Consider the following 18,197-nt stretch of genomic DNA (forward strand, 5'->3'; position numbering starts at 1 on the left):
TGTCCATCATCATCTCCCAGAGATTCCTCAAACTTATGTCCATTGAGTCAGTGATGCCATCCAACTATCTCATCCTCTGTCGTCCCCTTCTCCTCCTGCCTTCAAACTTCCCCAGCATCAGGGTCTTTTCCAATGAGTTGGCTCTTCACATCACACGGCCAAAGTATTGGAACTGCAGCTTCAGCATCAGTTCTGCCAATGAATATTCAGGACTGATTTCCTTTAGGATGAACTGGTTTGATCACCTTGCAGTCCAAGGGACTCTCGAGTGTTTTCTCCAGCACCATAGTTCAAAAGCATCAATTCTTTGGCATTCAGTCTTTTTTATTGTCCAGCTCTCACATCCATACATGACTACTGGAAAAGCCATAGTTTTGACTACATAGACATTTGTTGGCAAAGTAATGTCTCTGATTTTTAATACACTGTCCAGGTTTGTCATTGCTTTTCTTCCAAGGAGCAAACATCTTTTAATTTCATGGCTGCAGCCACCATGCACAGTGATTTGGGGGCCCAAGAAAATAAAGTTTGTCACTGTTTCCATTGTTTCCCCATCTGTTTTCTGTGAAGTGATGGGATGGATGCCATGATCTTAGTTTTCTGAATGTTGAGTTTTAAGCCAGCTTTTTCACTCTCCTCTTTCACTTTCATCAAGAGGTTCTTTTGTTCCTCCTCACTTTCTGCCATAAGGGTGGTATCATCTGTATATCCGAGGTTATTGATACTTCTCCTGGCAATCTTGATTCCAGCTTGTGCTTCATCCAGCCTGGCATTTCTCATGATGTACTCTGCATATAAGTTAAATAAGCAGGGTGACAAATTTCTAGGATAGGTTCAGTATAATCCCTGCAAAGTTAACACAGACAGAGCCTGTTGGATGGTTAACCTTGAGAATCAAGAGACAGAGAAAAGTTGAGGTGACTTTCAGATTTCTGAATTGGTGACTTGGATTATGGTGCTACATTCCCACCAAAATTGAGAATATAGATGCTAATTTCAAATATAGAGCTTTAGCTTGGCACAGGTTAATATACAGAATAAAAACTTTCCCCTAGCTACCTCAATCCTTCCACCTCTTTTCCAAACCAGAGCTCTCTTGGTTTCCCAGGTGACTGAAGACCTGTTTTCTAAAGAAAGGAAAATGCTAATTTGTTCTGAAAATGCTAATATCAGGAGTATCATCCCATTTATTCACTCCCCAGAGGGAGTTCAAGAATAATACACTTCCCTGGTGTTCCAGTGGTTAAGAATCTGCCTGCCAAGGCAGGGGACACAGGCTCAATCCCTGGCCTAGGAAGATTCCACATGCCACAGGACAACTAAGCCCATGCACCACAACTACTGAACTGGAGCCCCAGAGCCCATGCTCTGCTAGAGAAACCACTGCAGTGAGAAGATGGCACTTTGTAGCTACAGAGTAGCCCCTGCTCGCAGCAACTAAAAGAAAGTCCTCGAGCAGCAGCGAAGATCCAGTGCAGCCAAAAAAAAAGAATAGAGTTGTCAAGTGACTGAGTTAATTAGTTTAATAAATATTGATTGATTTCTCTACCATATTCAGGTATGTTCTAAGCCATTTGTTCTCAAAGTATGGTCGCCATACCAGCTGAATTAGCATTACGTGGGAGTCCCTTGGACTGCAAGGAGATCCAACCAGTCCATTCTGAAGGAGATCAGCCCTGGGATTTCTTTGGAAGGAATGATGCTGAAGCTGAAACTCCAGTACTTTGGCCACCTCATGTGAAGAGTTGACTCACTGGAAAAGACTCTGATGCTGGGAGAGATTGGGGGCAGGAGGAGAAGGGGACAACAGAGGATGAGATGGCTGGATGGCATCACTGATTCAATGGACGTGAGTCTGAGTGAACTCCGGGAGTTGGTGATGGACAGGGAGGCCTGGCGTGCTGCGATTCATGGGGTTGCAAAGAGTCGGACACGACTGAGCGACTGATCTGATCTGATCTGATCTGGGAACTTGTTAGAAATGCAAATTCTTGGGCCTCACATGAGACATAATAAACCAGAAATTCTGGGAATGGAGTCCAAAAGTCTGTTTTTAGGGGCCCTTCAGGTCATTTTGACACATGCTCAAGTTTGAGAATGACTATTTTAGAATACGGAGAATGTGGTGTTAAAAAAAAAGTGCTTGTCCCTTTGAAGTAACAATATACAAATAGACAAAACTTCAAGCGGAGCTAAGTGCTGTCCAGGAAACTGGCACAGAGGATGGTGGGAGAATGCAGAGGGTGTGCAAGCAAGGTCCCTCTGAGGAGTGTGAGCTCTGGAGTCAGACTGAGCAGGATGTGAATGTTGACTCCAGCATTTACTAAGCTTTCGAAGGTTTAGTTTCCTCATACGCTAAAATGGAAATATATTATTACCTCACATTACTCTAAAGATTAAGTAAGATAATATTTGCAAAATTCTTGTAACTTTCTGTCTCAAGTAAACCCCCAATAAATGTTAGCCCTCCATATATGAGGAAAGAGTGTGTAGATATATATTTGTTGTTGTTTAATTGCTAAGTTGTATCCCACTCCTGCATATAGATTGGGAAAGACTAGAGATCTCTTCAAGAAAATTAGAGATACAAAGGGAACATTTCATGCAAAGATGGGCTCGATAAAGGACAGAAACGGTATGGACCTAACAGAAGCAGAAGATATTAAGAAGAGGTGGCAAGAATACACAGAAGAACTGTACAAAAAAGATCTTCACGACCAAGATAATCACAATGGTGTGATCACTCACCTAGAGCCAGATATCTTGGAACGTGAAGTCAAGTGGCCCTTAGAAAGCATCACTATGAACAAAGCTAGTGGAGGTGATGGAATTCCAGTTGAGCTATTTCAAATCCTGAAAGATGATGCTGTGAAAGTGCCGCACTCAATACGTCAGCAAATTTGGAAAACTCAGCAGTGGCCACAGGACTGGAAAAGGTCAGTTTTCATTCCAATCCCAAAGAAAGGCAATGCCAAAGAATGCTCAAACTACTGCACAATTGCACTCATCTCACACGCTAGTAAAGTAATGCTCAAAATTCTCCAAGCCAGGCCTCAGCAATATGTGAACTGTGAACTTTCAGATGTTCAAGCTGGTTTTAGAAAAGGCAGAGGAACCAGAGATCAAACTGCCAACACTCGCTGGATCATCAAAAAAGCAAGAGAGTTCCAGAAAAGCATCTATTTCTGCTTTAATGACTATGCCAAAGCCTTTGACTGTGTGGATCACAATAAACTGTGGAAAATTCTTCAAGAGAGGGGAATACCAGGCCACCTGACCTGCCTCTTGAGAAACCTATATGCAGGTCAGGAAGCAACAGTTAGAACTGGACATGGAACAACAGACTGGTTCCAAATAGGAAAAGGAGTACGTCAAGGCTGTATATTGTCACCCTGCTTATTTAACTTATGTGCAGAGTACATCATGAGAAACGCTGGGCTGAAAGAAACACAAGCTGGAATCAAGATTGCCGGGAGAAATATCAATAACCTCAGATATGCAGATGACACCACCCTTATGGCAGAAAGTGAAGAGGAACTCAAAAGCCTCTTGATGAAGGTGAAAGAGGAGAGTGCAAAAGTTGGCTTAAAGCTCAACATTCAGAAAACTAAAATCATGGCATTGGGTCCCATCACTTCATGGGAACTAGATGGGGAAACAGTGGAAACAGTGTCAGACTTTATTTTTCTGGGCTCCAAACTCACTGCAGATGGTGACTGCAGCCATGAAATTAAAAGACGCTTACTCCTCGGAAGGAAATTTATGATCAACCTAGATAGCATATTGAAAAGCAGAGACATTACTTTGCCAACAAAGGTCTATCTAGTCAAGGCTATGGTTTTTCCTGTGGTTATGTATGGATGTGAGAGTTGGACTGTGAAGAAAGCTGAGTGCCGAAGAATTGATGCTTTTGAACTGTGGTGTTGGAGAAGACTCTTGAGAGTCCCCTGGACTGCAAGGAGATCCAACCAGTCCATCCTAAAGGAGATCAGTCCTGGGTGTTCTTTGAAAGGAATGATGCTAAAGCTGAAACTCCAGTACTTTGGCCACCTCATGTGAAGAGTTGACTCATTGGAAAAGACTCTGATGCTGGGAGGGATTGGGGCAGGAGGAAAAGGGGACGACAGAGAATGAGATGGCTGGATGGCATCACCGACTTGGACGTGAGTTTGAGTGAACTCCAGGAGTTGGTGATGGACAAGGAGGCCTGGGGAGCTGCGATTCATGGGGTTGCAAAGAGTCGGACACGACTGAGCGACTGAACTGAACTGAACTCAACTGATCCAACTCCTTGAGACCCCATGGACTGGAGTCCACTCTGCTCCTCTGTCCATGGGATTTGCCAGGCAAGAACACTGGGCAGAGTTGCCATTTCCTTCTCCAGGGTATCTTCCAGACCCAGGGATTGAACCTGCATCTCCTGCTTGGCAGGCGATCCTTTACCACTGAGCCACCAGGAAAGCCAGATGTATATTTGGGAATCATCAGTGTAAGTGTTAATAGTAAAGTGCATGAAGAGGTGGATAGACTGAGATGTCAGAAAAGAGAATGGATGATGGGATCTTATTGGTGGGAACAGAAGTTCATTGGAAACTGGTGAGGAGGTGATGAAATAAGGATGAACATTTATCTGAACCCAGCTACAGCTGGAAATTTGGAGGAGAAGGCCAGTGGATATGGTGAGTAACTATCCTGGTTTGCCTAGGACTGAGGAGGTGGTCTCATCTCACACGCTAGTAAAGTAATGCTCAAAATTCCCCAAGCCAGGCTTCAGCAATATGTGAACCGTGAACTTCCTGATGTTCAAGCTGGTTTTAGAAAAGGCAGAGGAACCAGAGATCAAATTGCCAACATCCGCTGGATCATCGAAAAAGCAAGAGAGTTCCAGAAAAACATCTATTTCTGCTTTATTGACTATGCCAAAGCCTTTGACTGTGTGGATCACAGTAAACTGTGGAAAATTCTGAAAGAGATGGGAATACCAGACCACCTGACCTGCCTCTTGAGAAATTTGTATGCAGATCAGGAAGCAACAGTTAGAACTGGACATGGAACAACAGACTGGTTCCAAATAGGAAAAGGAGTATGTCAAGGCTGTATATTGTCACCCTGCTTATTTAACTTATATGCAGAGTACATCATGAGAAATGCTGGACTGGAAGAAACACAAGCTGGAATCAAGATTGCCGGGAGAAATATCAATAACCTCAGATATGCAGATGACACCACCCTTATGGCAGAAAGTGAAGAGGAACTAAAAAGCCTCTTGATGAAGGTGAAAATGGAGAGTGAAAAAGTTGGCTTAAAGCTCAACATTCAGAAAACGAAGATCATGGCATCCAGTCCCATCACTTCATGGGAACTAGATGGGGAAACAGTGGAAACAGTGTCAGACTTTATTTTTCTGGGCTCTAGACTCACTGCAGATGGTGACTGCAGCCATGAAATTAAAGGATGCTTACTCCTTGGAAGGAAAGTTATGACCAACCTAGATAGCATATTCAAAAGCAGAGACATTACTTTGCCAACAAAGGTCCATCTAGTCAAGGCTATGGATTTTCCTGTGGTCATGTATGGATGTGAGAATTGGACTGTGAAGAAGGCTCAGTGCCCAAGAATTGGTGCTTTTGAACTGTGGTGTTGGAGAAGACTCTTGAGAGTCCCTTGGACTGCAAGGAGATCCAACCAGTCCATTCTAAAGGAGATCAGCTCTGGGATTTCTTTGGAAGGAATGATGCTAAAGCTGAAACTCCAGTACTTTGGCCACCTCATGTGAAGAGTTGACTCATTGGAAAAGACTCTGATGCTGGGAGGGATTGGGGGCAGGAGGAGAAGGGGACGACAGAGGATGAGATGGCTGGATGGCATCACTGACTCGATGGAAGTGAGTCTCAGTGAACTCCGGGAGTTGGTGATGGACAGGGAGGCCTGGCGTGCTGTGATTCATGGGGTTGCAAAGAGTCTGACACGACTGAGCGACTGATCTGATCTGAGGAGGTGGTACTTTCAATGCTAAAACTGGGATAGTCCTGGGAAAATAGAAACAAGTTGTTCATCCTATCAGTGGATAGGATCATCGTTGGTGAAGTCAGCAAGGTAACTGTGACCTTTCTTTTTTGGTGCACTGATGTCTTCCTTACAGTAATCTTGTAAATATCTTGCAGTAGCGAGACTCAGCAAGAATCTGGAGAGCAAGGAAGCTCGAATAATGCAGTGGGGAGAAGTCAGTCTTGTCTGGATAGAGCAGGATAACGAAAGAGACAGAATGGACCTGGCAAATAGTAACCAGCACAATGACAAGGGATTAGAACTGTCTGGGATTAGTCTGACTCCAGACATTTTTTTTTTTTTTAAACCTGCCTTGTTCAAAGAGTATAGGAGTGGGATGGGTGGGTGTTTTCTGTATACTCGGATTAACCTTAAATAAAATTACAAACTTTATCCAAGGATATTCTTTGGTATTTGAGCAGCCACAAAACTTTTCTGATGTCCAGTGGCGTGTTCCAAGTACAAGAAGGAGCAAGTAGGATCCAGCTGCTCCGAGAAAGAAAGTCCTAGAGGAAATCGCCACGGAGGACGACCTCAGATGGCCCAGGTATCTGCTTCCGGCTCACTTTCTGCCTGGAGGGCTCACTCCTCAAATTGCGCTTGATGCGATCTGTCGCGCTACGGTAAAGGTCAAAGGTCAAAGACCACCACTCGCACAGTATCGTCTTGCAAGGCCAGAGGATCTGGCCGCAAGTCAGGCAAGACACCTCCAGCTCCCCCAGCCTGAGCTGACAAGAGAAGCAGCAAACCGCCAACCTCACCCAAATTACATTCAACGGGCTGGCCGAAGGCGTTCCGTGATTGGTAGGACAGCATGGGGGCGTGGTCTCACGTAGAAAGTCTCCTCCGGATTGGTGCAAATCATCGAGGGCGAGGCCTCCACTCCGGCTGGGCGCGAAAGCTCGAACGCCGCTGCCTGGCTGGAGACGGCGGGAGCGGCCGCGTCCTGACGAGTAAGGCAACTGGGGACCTGTTTCGTCCCGAGTGGCGCGCTGAGGAGACCGGGGTCATGACGGGTGAAGTGGTTTCCGAGGTGAGTTCGTGCCCTTGCCTCCATCCGTAGCTGCGAGGGCCCGGCGCCGAGGGGTTGGTGGGGAGCAGGGGTCGAGCCGGCGGAGCGGGTCGCGGAGGCGGGAGGACTACAGTTCCCGGCGCGCCCCGCGGCGGCTCGGCTTCTCTACTCGCGCGGAGATAAACCCGCGGGCCCCGCGCGCTCGGGACCCAGCGGTCGGCCCCGGCTCTGGGTCCCTCTCGCCTCAGTCCCTTGCCTCAAAGCCTGTACCCGGGCTTTGCGTCGCCCTCAGGCGGCCGCCGGCCCCAGCTCAGCCTGCTCCGCCCGCCCCTTTGGCGCGTTTCCGGCGGCGGGAGCGCTTCCTCCAACAGCGCGCCCCAAAGAGGAAGGACCCAGCCGAACCGGACCGCTAGGATGCGACCGTAACCCTCCAGGCTCCTCTGTCGGGGCAGCATAAGGAAAGAGAAAGTGAAGTCGCTCAGTCATGTCCGACTCTTTGCGACCCCATGGACTATAACCCACCAGACTCCTCCGTCCATAGGATTTTCCAGGAAAGATACTGGAGTGGGTTACCATTTCCTTCTCCAGGAGATATTCCCGACCCAGGGATTGAACCCGGGTCTCCCGCATTGTAGGCAGACGCTTTACCCTCTGAGCCACCAGGGAAGTCGCGGCAGCATAAGTCTCTGTAAATGGACGGCTGGAGTCTTGCTACTGCTGCTACCGCTAAGTCGCTTCAGTCGTGTCCAACTCTGTGCGACCCCATAGACGGCAGCCCATCAGGCTCCTCTGTCCCTGGGATTCTCAAAGCAAGAATACTGAAGTGGGTTGCCGTCTTAGGGAATTCCAAACTGGGTCTGGAAGAGGCCTCTGAAGTCATCGCACTGGGTCCCAAGAAGGGACGGTACCAGTCTTGGAAGCCTTCCGGGCGGTGACTGGCTGATCGTTCTCGGTATTGGCATAGAAGCATCTTTCCAAATCTGTGTTCTTTTTTGGAGCTGGGGCTGAAGTGAGACAGTCTGGGGCAAAATTTAACGGGGCGCTAAAATACTCAGTAATCAACATAAGTTTTTAAACATTTTTATTGAAGTATAGTTGAATTACCATGTTGTGTTAGTTACTACTATACAGCAAAGTGACTCAGTTACACTTACACACACATTCTTTTTCATATCCTTTTCCACTATGGTTTATCACAGAATATTAAACAGAGTTCCCTGTGGTATACAGTAGGACTTTGTTGTTCAAGATAATATTTTATGCAGTTTTTCTTAAAATAAAAATTAATGCAAAAAAATTCCATAATTTGGTTTTGAACAAGATATCAAACTGAAGTGAACACACAATTCAACCCTGTATCTGCACTACACTGCCTTACTCACCTCACTCTCAGCCTGGCCCAGGTTCCAAAAAAGCTTTACAAAAGCAGGCAGCTGAACTCATGGGCCATAATTTACCCATTGATTTTTAAAATTTTAATTTTGCACAAAAATCCTTTTGATTACTGAGTGTTTTGAGACCTCCTAACCTCACTGTGTTCCTGGCCCTGATTATTGCTGGTTCTGCTCCAGATTGCCTAGAATAGAGTGGTTAGGAACATCACCTTGTAATGAGCCATGTGGTTACCTAAGCTCAGTTTCCATATCCACAAATAGTGTTACTGCTTTGAGTTGTTGGGAGAATCAACAGCATACATCATGATCCTCAATGATTCCTCTGTTTGTGTTATTTTTTGTTATTATTTTAATAATTGCACTAAACATTCAAATCAACTTAGTAGTTGTCTCAGAAACCGTTCGAGTGTGGTCTTGTGCCCATTACATTACAGATGTATTTCCCCCCTTATTAATAAGTTGATTCAGAGTCCTGCGAACACCAGGGTTGTGGGGGAACTGGCATCTAGGGTTAGCTTGATCACTAACTAGTCAAGTTATCCAACTAACTCCCTTCTCCTTAGATTTTTCACTTGTGACTTAAAAAATTGGAGGGGGTAGTTTGGGGCTGAATTTCAGTCATAAACATAGAAAAGCTCTTATAATGAACCCGTCACCTAACTTCTACAGTTATCAAGTCCTGCCAATCTTGTTTCATTTACACCCCCATGTACTTCCCCCCTTTACTGGATTACTTGACAGCAAATTTCCACACATACTTCATCCACAAATATGTCATGATACATCTCTAAAAGGTAAGTGCATTCCAAAAAAGGTAACTATAATATTATTACCATACCTAAAGCATTTAGAAATATTGCTTGATATTAAATGATCAGAGTTCAGATTTCTTTGACTCTTACATATACTTTCAGTTTGTTTGAATTAGGATTGAGACAAAGCCTGCGTATTGCAGGTGTTGCTGTATCTCTGTATGTATGTGTAAATACCTTAACTCTCTTTATAAGTCCCCCTCCCTCTTTTTATTCTTGCAATTTATTGTTAAAGAAATGACATCGTTTGTCCTGTAGAGCTTCCCATATCTGGATTGCCTGAGTGTGATGATATTTAACATATCATATGCATACAGTGAGAAATAGTTCACACAGAAAAACACAATAATGCTTGATTCTTATTTACCATAACTCAAAGTGTTGCCTCTGTAATATCCTTCAAAGATGAACAATGAGTTTTAGTTTGTTTTTTCTAGCCAGTAATTTTTAATGTCATCCTTTTGTTAAACCATTGTATTATTTTTTTCCCCTTATTTCAGTCTGATGATCCCATGATGATTTATGTATCTTTATGTACTTAGAGTGTTCTGTCACTTACTGGTTAATACCAAGTATATTCTCATTTTCTAGGTTCACCTAGAAATCAATGATTCAAAACTCATTTCACAAGAGGAAACAGACAGTCCTTCAGACAGTGGACAGGGCAGCTGTGAAACAATTGGGCCCTTGAGTGAACAAGGTTTGTAACAGTCAGTAATTTTATTACTTTTATTTTTAGGAATAGAATGTGGGAGCGTGGTTCTAAGTGGACTGGATTAATTAAATTATTCTCTTGATTTTTAAAATTATTAATACCTCACCTTGTTTATTCTGTTTATTATAAAAGCAAAATAATAGTGCATATACTCTTGGAAATAACTACTTCTATTATATTATTGAATGTATAAAGTATCTAAAAGCTAGCACATTGCCTAGTTAAATGCATTCATTCTGTAATAAAAGGATTTTTAACACCTGCCAGAAGGATCAGAACAGCTTTACACTTTGTAAATATATATAATTACATTTCTCAGTAAGAGATATTTTTCAAGGGAAAATGTTTTTCAAAATGTATTTTTAGATTTGCTTTGCTACGATTAGTTCTTAGTTACGTAATTTCACAAGGTGATATATCACTTGGATAATTGGATATGATTTTCAGGAGTGGTGGGACTAGGAGGAAGGCCAAATGACAGTAGGCCTCTAAAAAAAAAACTGTGTTTCCTCCAGATTCAGATGAAGAGATATTTGTGAGCAGGAAATTGAAAAGCAGGAAGGTGCTGCAAGAGAGTGATTCTGAAAGAGAAGACCCAGTGTCTCCAGAGAAAACTACCTATGACGCTGCTGAAGAGGAGGATAAAGAGAACCTGTGTGCTGAAAAGAATGGAGAAGCCAGAAGGATCCATAAAACTCTGGCAGACAGTGATGAAAGTGACGTTGAGGAGTCTTTATGTCAGGAGAATTCTGAAACCCAAATGACACCTTGCTTAGAGATGGGTCTCCAGTCTGAAAACTCTGTGGACTTTACAGTTGACAGAAAGATTTCCAAAAAGCCCTTGTGTGGTAAAGAAGGAATTGGAGGAAAAGCAAAAGTAAAATCAAAGCGAAGACTTGAGAAAGAAGAGCGAAAGATGGAAAAAATTAGGCAGCTGAAAAAGAAGGAAACAAAAAATGAGGTACATTTGAAAGAATAATTTGCTGTTTCCAGGGCAGATTAACATTTTAGGGAAAAAGAGTTGATTTTAGTTCTTGGAGGTTGTTTCCGCACTCAGAATATAGCTTTGAGTTGATTGTTTTGCAGTGAGGTATGTAATTTCAAATCTGTTGTTTGGTGGTCTCATTCTCCATTTTGGATACAAGAGGACATTTCTAAATAAGTAGGTTTCTGATTTTCTTTGTGAGCACATGGAGTTACTCTTTGCTGTTTTCTGATCTGATGAAAATTAGCTTCCATAGGAGGAATTTTCATGCACCCATCAATCGGAAGTCTTGTTTGCTAACTAGAAAAACTGTTCTCAAATTTTATAAACTAGTTGCTGTTTAATGAACTGTTAATTGACTTTTCAAAAACAAAGGTACTATTGATTAAGTTAGTTTTGGACGATTGCATCAGATCACAGCATGGATTTCAATGGATGACAAAGGAACCAGTGATAATGTTCTAGGATGCCATGTACTTGTCTGCTCATGAAATGTGAACTTTTCTGTCCTGATGCAAATTGCTGTATGATGTAGTAAAATACTGGATTTAAAATGATTGCATTTTGTTTTTTCCTTATGTGTTATCCAGGAAGATGATGTGAAACAGCCATTTAATGACAGTGGCTGTCTGCTTGTGGATAAAGACCTTTTTGAAACTGGGTTGGAGGAGGAAGATCACTCTCCATTAGAAGATGAAGAGTCGTTAGAATCAATAAGGGCGGCTGTGAAAAACAAAGTAAAAAAGCACAAGGCAAGTAAACAATGATTGCAGTAAGAGCTAACCCACTGCTTCGAACCTTTGCTTTGTGTTCTGATTTACTGATGGAACCCTAATTTTTTTTTAACTGAAGAAAAACACATGTCAATTGATATAAATTTTTCTGCTGTTAATTTTGGAACCATGCAGTACAAGTTATAGACATTCTAACTTGTTTGGAAACTAGTATTTTCATTGTCCTGATCAACTCAAAGCTGTATTCTGAGTGCAGAAACAACCTCCTAGAGCTAAAAGCAACTCTTTTTTCCTAAGACGTTAATCTGCCTTGGAAACAGCAAATTATTCTTTCAAATGTACCTCATTTTTTGTTTCCTTCTTTTTCAGCTGCATAGTTTTTTCCATCTTTCGCTCTTCTTTCACACGTTTTCGCTTTGATTTTACTTCTGCTTATCCTCTAATCCCTTATTTATCACAAACTAGTATTTTCATTACTTTTTGAGGCAAAAAGTAAGGTACTTTATTTTATTTATTTAGTTGGGCTGTGCTGGGTCTGCACTGCTGTGCGTGCATTTTCTCTAACTGCGGTGGCCAGGGGCTCCTCTGGTTGCAGTGCATGGGCTTCTCGTTGTGGGGGCTTCTCTTGTTGCAGAGCACAGGCTGTAGGCCTGAGGGCTTGGTAGTTGCTGCTCGCGGGCTCTGGAGCACAGGCTCAATAGTTGTGGTACATGGGTTAGTTGCTCTGTGGCACCAGACCAGGGATCAAACCCATGTCACCTGCGTTGGCAGGTGGATTCTTAACACCAGACCACGAGGGAAGTCCCATAAGATACTTTATGTTGTATAAGAAACAGGTGAAAAAGGGGAAGAGCTATAAATTTTATAACTTAATGGCCTCTAGGACATGAACCTTTAGGGTTTCAGGAAGGCTATGAAAGAGAAGCATCAGTCAAAGCATCCTTGTCCTAAGTGTTTGGAAGCATAATTGTTCTTCCAAAGATTATCTTTTTAGCTCCCTGAGGGGTCATTGTCCCTCCTTAGGGAAATACAGAGGTGTAAGAAATGAGGCCCCAAGCTCCATGGGAGACATCTAATTTATTTTCTAGGCATTATAGGATGTTGTGTGTCTAACATTTTGTGTTTAATAATTATTGATTTATTATTAATGTAGCATGATGTGATGTTGGAGTGCAAAAACAGTCTTTGCATAAGCAACATCCTCTTGTGTCGGTTTAATTTTTGTCTCTATTAATCCATTTGCAACCTTCTTTTTTAGAAAAAAGAACTCTCTTTGGAGAGTGGGGTCTATTCATTTGAAGAAGAAACTGAGTTGTCAAAAGGCACCACGAGGAAGGTGAGGTAGAGCCCTGTATGTTAATATTTGTCATGCTGAGCTCTTTTCCCAGCAGATTGTGGATTTCTCTGGAATTTTATTGTATCTGTTGTATTTTCCTGATTCCCAGGATATTGCTTTGTACATAGTAGGAACACAGATATGAATTAGGTTGAATCAATTCTAAGAGACTTGCAAATAAATGAGCTCTTGAAGTTTATATTGTATTGAGTTTATTAGAGATGACTGTTTCTTCTCTATCTTTTCTTGGAAAGAGCAGACTCTTAAGGGATATCTTTCTTGGTAAAAGCATTAATGTAGTCTCACTTTTTGTTTTCTTTAAGGAAAGAAAGGCAGCCAAGTTAAGTAAGGAAGAATTAAAAAAATTGCATAGTGAGACTCAGCGCCTTATTCGAGGTAAAGAAACCAATACGGTAAACATTGAAGTTTAGAATTGATCTTGATGAATGGCCTTGGTTCTAAAGCCTCTGGAACATTAATATAAACTAAGAAAATTTCCAGAACTAGTGGTGGTAAGAAGGGAATTTTTCATTTTTAAAATTTATTTAAAACTTTAAAAAATGTTTTGGCCACGCAGCATGTGGGATCTTAGTTCCTCAACCAGGAATCGGACCCGAGCCCCCTGCTTTAGCAGTGCAGAGTTTTAACCAATGGACCTCCAGGGAAGTCCTGGGAGGGAATTTTTTAAAGGGTTGTCTGTGGTCTGGCTGCATCAGGATCTCTTTTACAAACCAAATTTATAAATTCTTAGGCCCCAAAGAAATTCTGACTCAATAGACTTGAAATGGGGTTCAAGAATTTGTATTTTTAAAAAACTTCTTGGATCAGTTGATTTCACAGCTAGTTTTAAAAGCCACTGGTCTTCATGGAATTCTTTTGTACTTAGATCCTGTTTTATGTTAAAGGCAGGATTGTTTTCTATTTCCGGTGATGGCTTTGGTTGTACTGTTTAACTGAATGTAAAGCAACATTTCGGAGTATATAGTATATGCCTTTGCTTATTCTGTTCCATTTTATAGAGTCTGCACTTAATCTTCCATATCACATGCCTGAGAATAAAACCGTTCATGAGTTCTTCAAACGTAAACCCCGGCCCACTTGCCAGGGAAATGCCATGGCGCTCCTAAAGTAAGAACCTTCTTTCCTTGTGATTATAATTTTCATAAACATTCAGTTTTGAGGCAAACACCTGGTGTAAAAATTGAGATTCCTCGCTCTTGTAAAACTGATCTAACCAATTCATTATGTGCAAAGGGTTGGGAATGTTTCTCATTTAGGAGAATGTTTAACTCCAGCTTGTTTTCTCCTCTCTAGGTCCACTAAGTATCAGGCAAGCCATCACAAAGAAACCATAGACACTGAAAATACAACTGAGGTGAATGGCGACCACCACAGCAAAGACTCTGCGCAGACAACAGGTGCAGGATGTGAAATGGAAATTAACGCGCTTCCTGCAGTTTCAAAGGAACCCCAGATCACTGCTAAATCCGACGAGCCTTGCGGTAAAGATTTGACAGGAAGTGAAGAGCTAGAAGTTCCCGAGAAACAGGAGCAAAGTGATGCTAGACCTCCACCTGGGGACGTCTCAGTGGCACGTCAAGAATGCAGCGTCCTGGGGAACAAGGACAGTGAAGAGCATCAGACTGAAGGGCTTGTGGCACCTGAACCTCATGCCCTCGAGGAAGAAAAAGGCCTGAGAAAAACAGAAGCAGCAGATGAGAAGGCAGAAGAGCCCAGCCAGCAAAATGGATCAACAGCAGTGGTGCCCCCTGAGAAAGCAAGGAGGTTCACTGTGGACAGACTTAGGCAGCTGGGGGTAGATGTTTTCCGTAAACCTCAGCTGGGTGCTGACAGAGATTCCTTTGTGATACTTGAAGAACCTGAAACCAACAGAGGTAATTCTTTGAATTGGGGGGAGCTTCTCTAGAATGATTTGTTCTGGCAGCTTCTAATATTTGCCAGTGTGGAGGACAGGGAACACAGGAGAAACAAATAACCACGTGGTCTTAATACTGATGTACCGGATATGGATAAAAATCATCATGTACATTTGGCAAGGTATCAGAACATTCTGAACCTCGTTTAAAAGGGAAACCTGTTGATAGTTAATGTACAGAGGAGGGTACATTGCTGTTGTTTTGTGGTATGACATTGATAAAAGCATTATTCAATTCAGTTTTTCACAGTTAGAAACATCAGCAAATTGCCTGCAAAACTGAATTTCTTTTCTTTCTTTTTTTTTCACTCATTCAACAAATATTAAACTACCCACTTCATGCAAGATGCTGTAAGGCATACTTGAGAAATCTGACATTTATCCTACACTTAAGCTGCTTAGACTCTAGCAGGGGAGATAAGAAGTAGGCAAATAGCAGTAATACAGGAAAGTGACATCTTCTATCAGGAACATGTGTCACTGATAATTGGAAAAAATTAACATGGGAAAAAAGGTAGTGTAGTCTTGCTGAAAGAAATACTTAGAATAAAGCATAGAAGTTCAGAGAAGGGATGTTTCTTACAATAGGTGGTTAAAGAAAGGCTTGAAGAAGAATCAGATGTAATTGCTTGTTCACTTTCTTCGCCTTTACGCTTCAGGAGGATCTTCTGGCTTGTTCTTCCTCTGCCCCCTGTGCTTCCATAGTCGATGACACGTTAGGCAGCCATGTTTAATGAATGAATTAAGGACTGAATGAATGATTCTTCAAGAGAGAGCCCAAGGGACCTACCTGGAGGTCCAGTGGTTAAGACTTCACGCTTCCACCTTAGCGGGCACGGGTTCTATTCCTAGTCAGGGAACTAAAATCCCACATGCTGCATGGTGCAGCCAGAAATTGAAAAAGAGAACTTAGGTATTCCCCACTTTGGGTAGATTTCCTGATTTGTAGGTAAAATTGGGTTTTCTTCCTCTACTTCAAGGCAGTGTCGTTTGATAATTAAGAGCTTAGGCTTGGTAGCAAGATCAGAATTTGAGTCTGGACGACATCACTCACTGTTTAAACTTGTGTATGCTATTTGACCTCTCCAAGGCAACTTTAAAAAAAAAATGAAATAACACTTCTGGTTCACAGTGCAACACTATAGTGAAGCTATGTTAATAATGCATACAAATGGAAAGCATAAAGAAACACTCAAATGGTAGCTGTTCTTTGTATTATTAGTGAAATTATTTAGATCGAGATGCTGCTTTATTAACTAGCATATGGTTGGCAGGTGCTAGGTCAGCCACAGTATCAGTTAAGTCATTGTTGATTGAATGGGTGAATTTTGTGGAAGTGGAGAGAAGGACATTCTTGGGAGGGACAGAAAGCGCTCTGTGTGGTACATATTGGGAGGATGTGTAAGTCAGTTTGACCAGAGCAGGTGGTGGGGTGGGAGAGCTGTGTAACAGAACTAGCATAGCTCTATTAGCAAAGAAGTGTGGGAATAAGCTGGTGCCCAGAGCAGGGAGAGAAAGTTTTGTTGTGTGGGACTAGACATTACCTAAAAGCCTCAGACTAACAGGTGAGGAAGAAACTTATACTAGACACTGAAATTTTGTTATGGGAATAGAAGTTTTCTTTATCATCTCAGACTCAGAAACAGGAGAGGGAAGCAACCTCCTTTTTGCAGCAGTGGAAACAGTGTCAGACTTTATTTTTGGGGGCTCCAAAATCACTGCAGATGGTGATTGCAGCCATGAAATTAAAAGACACTTACTCCTTGGAAGGAAAGTTATGACCAACCTAGATAGCATATTGAAAAGCAGAGACATTACTTTGCCAACAAAGGTCCGTCTAGTCAAGGCTATGGTTTTTCCATGTATGGATGTGAGAATTGGACTGTGAAGAAAGCTAAGCGCCGAAGAATTGATGCTTTTGACCTGCAGTGTTGGAGAAGACTCTTGAGAGTCCCTTGGACTGCAAGGAGATCCAGCCAGTCCATCCTAAAGATCAGTCCTGGGTGTTCTTTGGAAGGACTGATGTTGAAGCTGAAACTCCAATACTTTGGCCACCTGATGTGAAGAGTTGACTCATTGGAAAAGACCCTGATGCTGGGAGGGATTGGGGGCAGGAGGAGAAGGGGACAACAGAGGATGAGATGGCTGGATGGCATCACTGACTCAATGGACATGAGTTTGGGTAAACTCCGGGAGTTGGTGAAGGACAGGGAGGCCTGACGTACTGCGATTCATGGGGTCGCAAAGAGTCGGACGCGACTGAGCGACTGAACTGAACTGAATGTATTAGATACTGATTGATTTTTTTTTTTTAGTAGTAGTTATCTTTCTTAATTCTCATAACCCCAAGTATTATTTTGCAAATGAAGAAAATGAGGTTTGGAGAGGTTGGGTAATTTTTCCAACATTGCAATTGGCTTATACAGGGAGCTAACACAATGCCTGGCTCATAATAGGCACTTATTTTTAACTCAGGATATGTTTTCCTTCAGAACTAATATTTGACATGAATGTCGGGTTTCCAGATCACTCTGTTTCATAATATATGTGAAGTTAGGGTCAGCATTCATTTATTTATGCAGTGAACTTTTACTTAGCATGGTGTTGCTTGCTGTATGTACCAGTAAGATGTAGTCCCTGCTCTCAAGGAATTTAAAATCTAATAGGAGTTACAGGCAGGAAATTTGGATATTAAGTGCTATGCATACTTTGAGCCTAGAGAAAGAGTTCCTCACATGGAGTCAGGGAAGTTTCTAGAAGGAGTTGATACCTGAGCTGAGTCCTGAAGCCTGAGTAGGAGATACAAGGCAGAGAGGTGAGGGAGGGCTTTCTTGGTGAAGGGGACAGACCTGCAAAAGACAGAGAGACAAGAGAAAGCAGAGGATGCTCTGGTTAGCTGAAGTGAAGATTGCAAGGTGGTTGATGACCAGAGGCCCGAGGGTGCAGGGCTTTTAGGTGGAGACATGAGCTGGAGCGGAGATGTTTCACTTAAAGAGGAGATGAAAGCTGGGAGAAGACTGAAGGAAGGAGAGGAGCTTGAACAGGGGTTCTGTGATGAGAAGGGTGGTGATTGAGTTGCGTAGTAAAGAACAAGGGAAGTGGGTGCTCCATTGGGTTGGGGGATGAAGAGTTTTGAGGGGCCTGGCTTTCTCCAGAAGAGTGAAAGCTACTCCTGCCTCACTCTTATCTTAGGTCCTGAGTAATCTTCCTCCATTTGTTTTATTC

At 42.6% G+C, this 18,197-nt stretch overlaps 1 protein-coding gene across 2 annotated transcripts in view; it reads left to right on the forward strand.

Annotated features, from left to right (window-relative positions):
* CLSPN (claspin) overlaps positions 1 to 18,197 on the forward strand; it is a 67,120-nt gene that overhangs the window by 32,449 nt on the left and 16,474 nt on the right. Inside the window, exons 1-8 of one of the 2 annotated variants that reach the window (XM_027537851.1) lie at positions 6,917 to 7,081; positions 9,858 to 9,966; positions 10,497 to 10,942; positions 11,557 to 11,718; positions 12,959 to 13,036; positions 13,360 to 13,432; positions 14,056 to 14,164; positions 14,351 to 14,931. In XM_027537851.1, the coding sequence (XP_027393652.1) occupies positions 7,058 to 7,081; positions 9,858 to 9,966; positions 10,497 to 10,942; positions 11,557 to 11,718; positions 12,959 to 13,036; positions 13,360 to 13,432; positions 14,056 to 14,164; positions 14,351 to 14,931 (1,582 nt within the window). In that variant the 5' untranslated portion in view covers positions 6,917 to 7,057. Of the gene's footprint in view, positions 1 to 6,916; positions 7,082 to 9,857; positions 9,967 to 10,496; positions 10,943 to 11,556; positions 11,719 to 12,958; positions 13,037 to 13,359; positions 13,433 to 14,055; positions 14,165 to 14,350; positions 14,932 to 18,197 lie in introns of those variants that run through there. The other variant, XM_027537852.1, reaches the window with a different exon arrangement.

The sequence above is a fragment of the Bos indicus x Bos taurus genome, chromosome 3 (genome assembly GCF_003369695.1).
Source record: "Bos indicus x Bos taurus breed Angus x Brahman F1 hybrid chromosome 3, Bos_hybrid_MaternalHap_v2.0, whole genome shotgun sequence".
NCBI classification, from domain to species: Eukaryota; Metazoa; Chordata; class Mammalia; order Artiodactyla; family Bovidae; genus Bos; species Bos indicus x Bos taurus.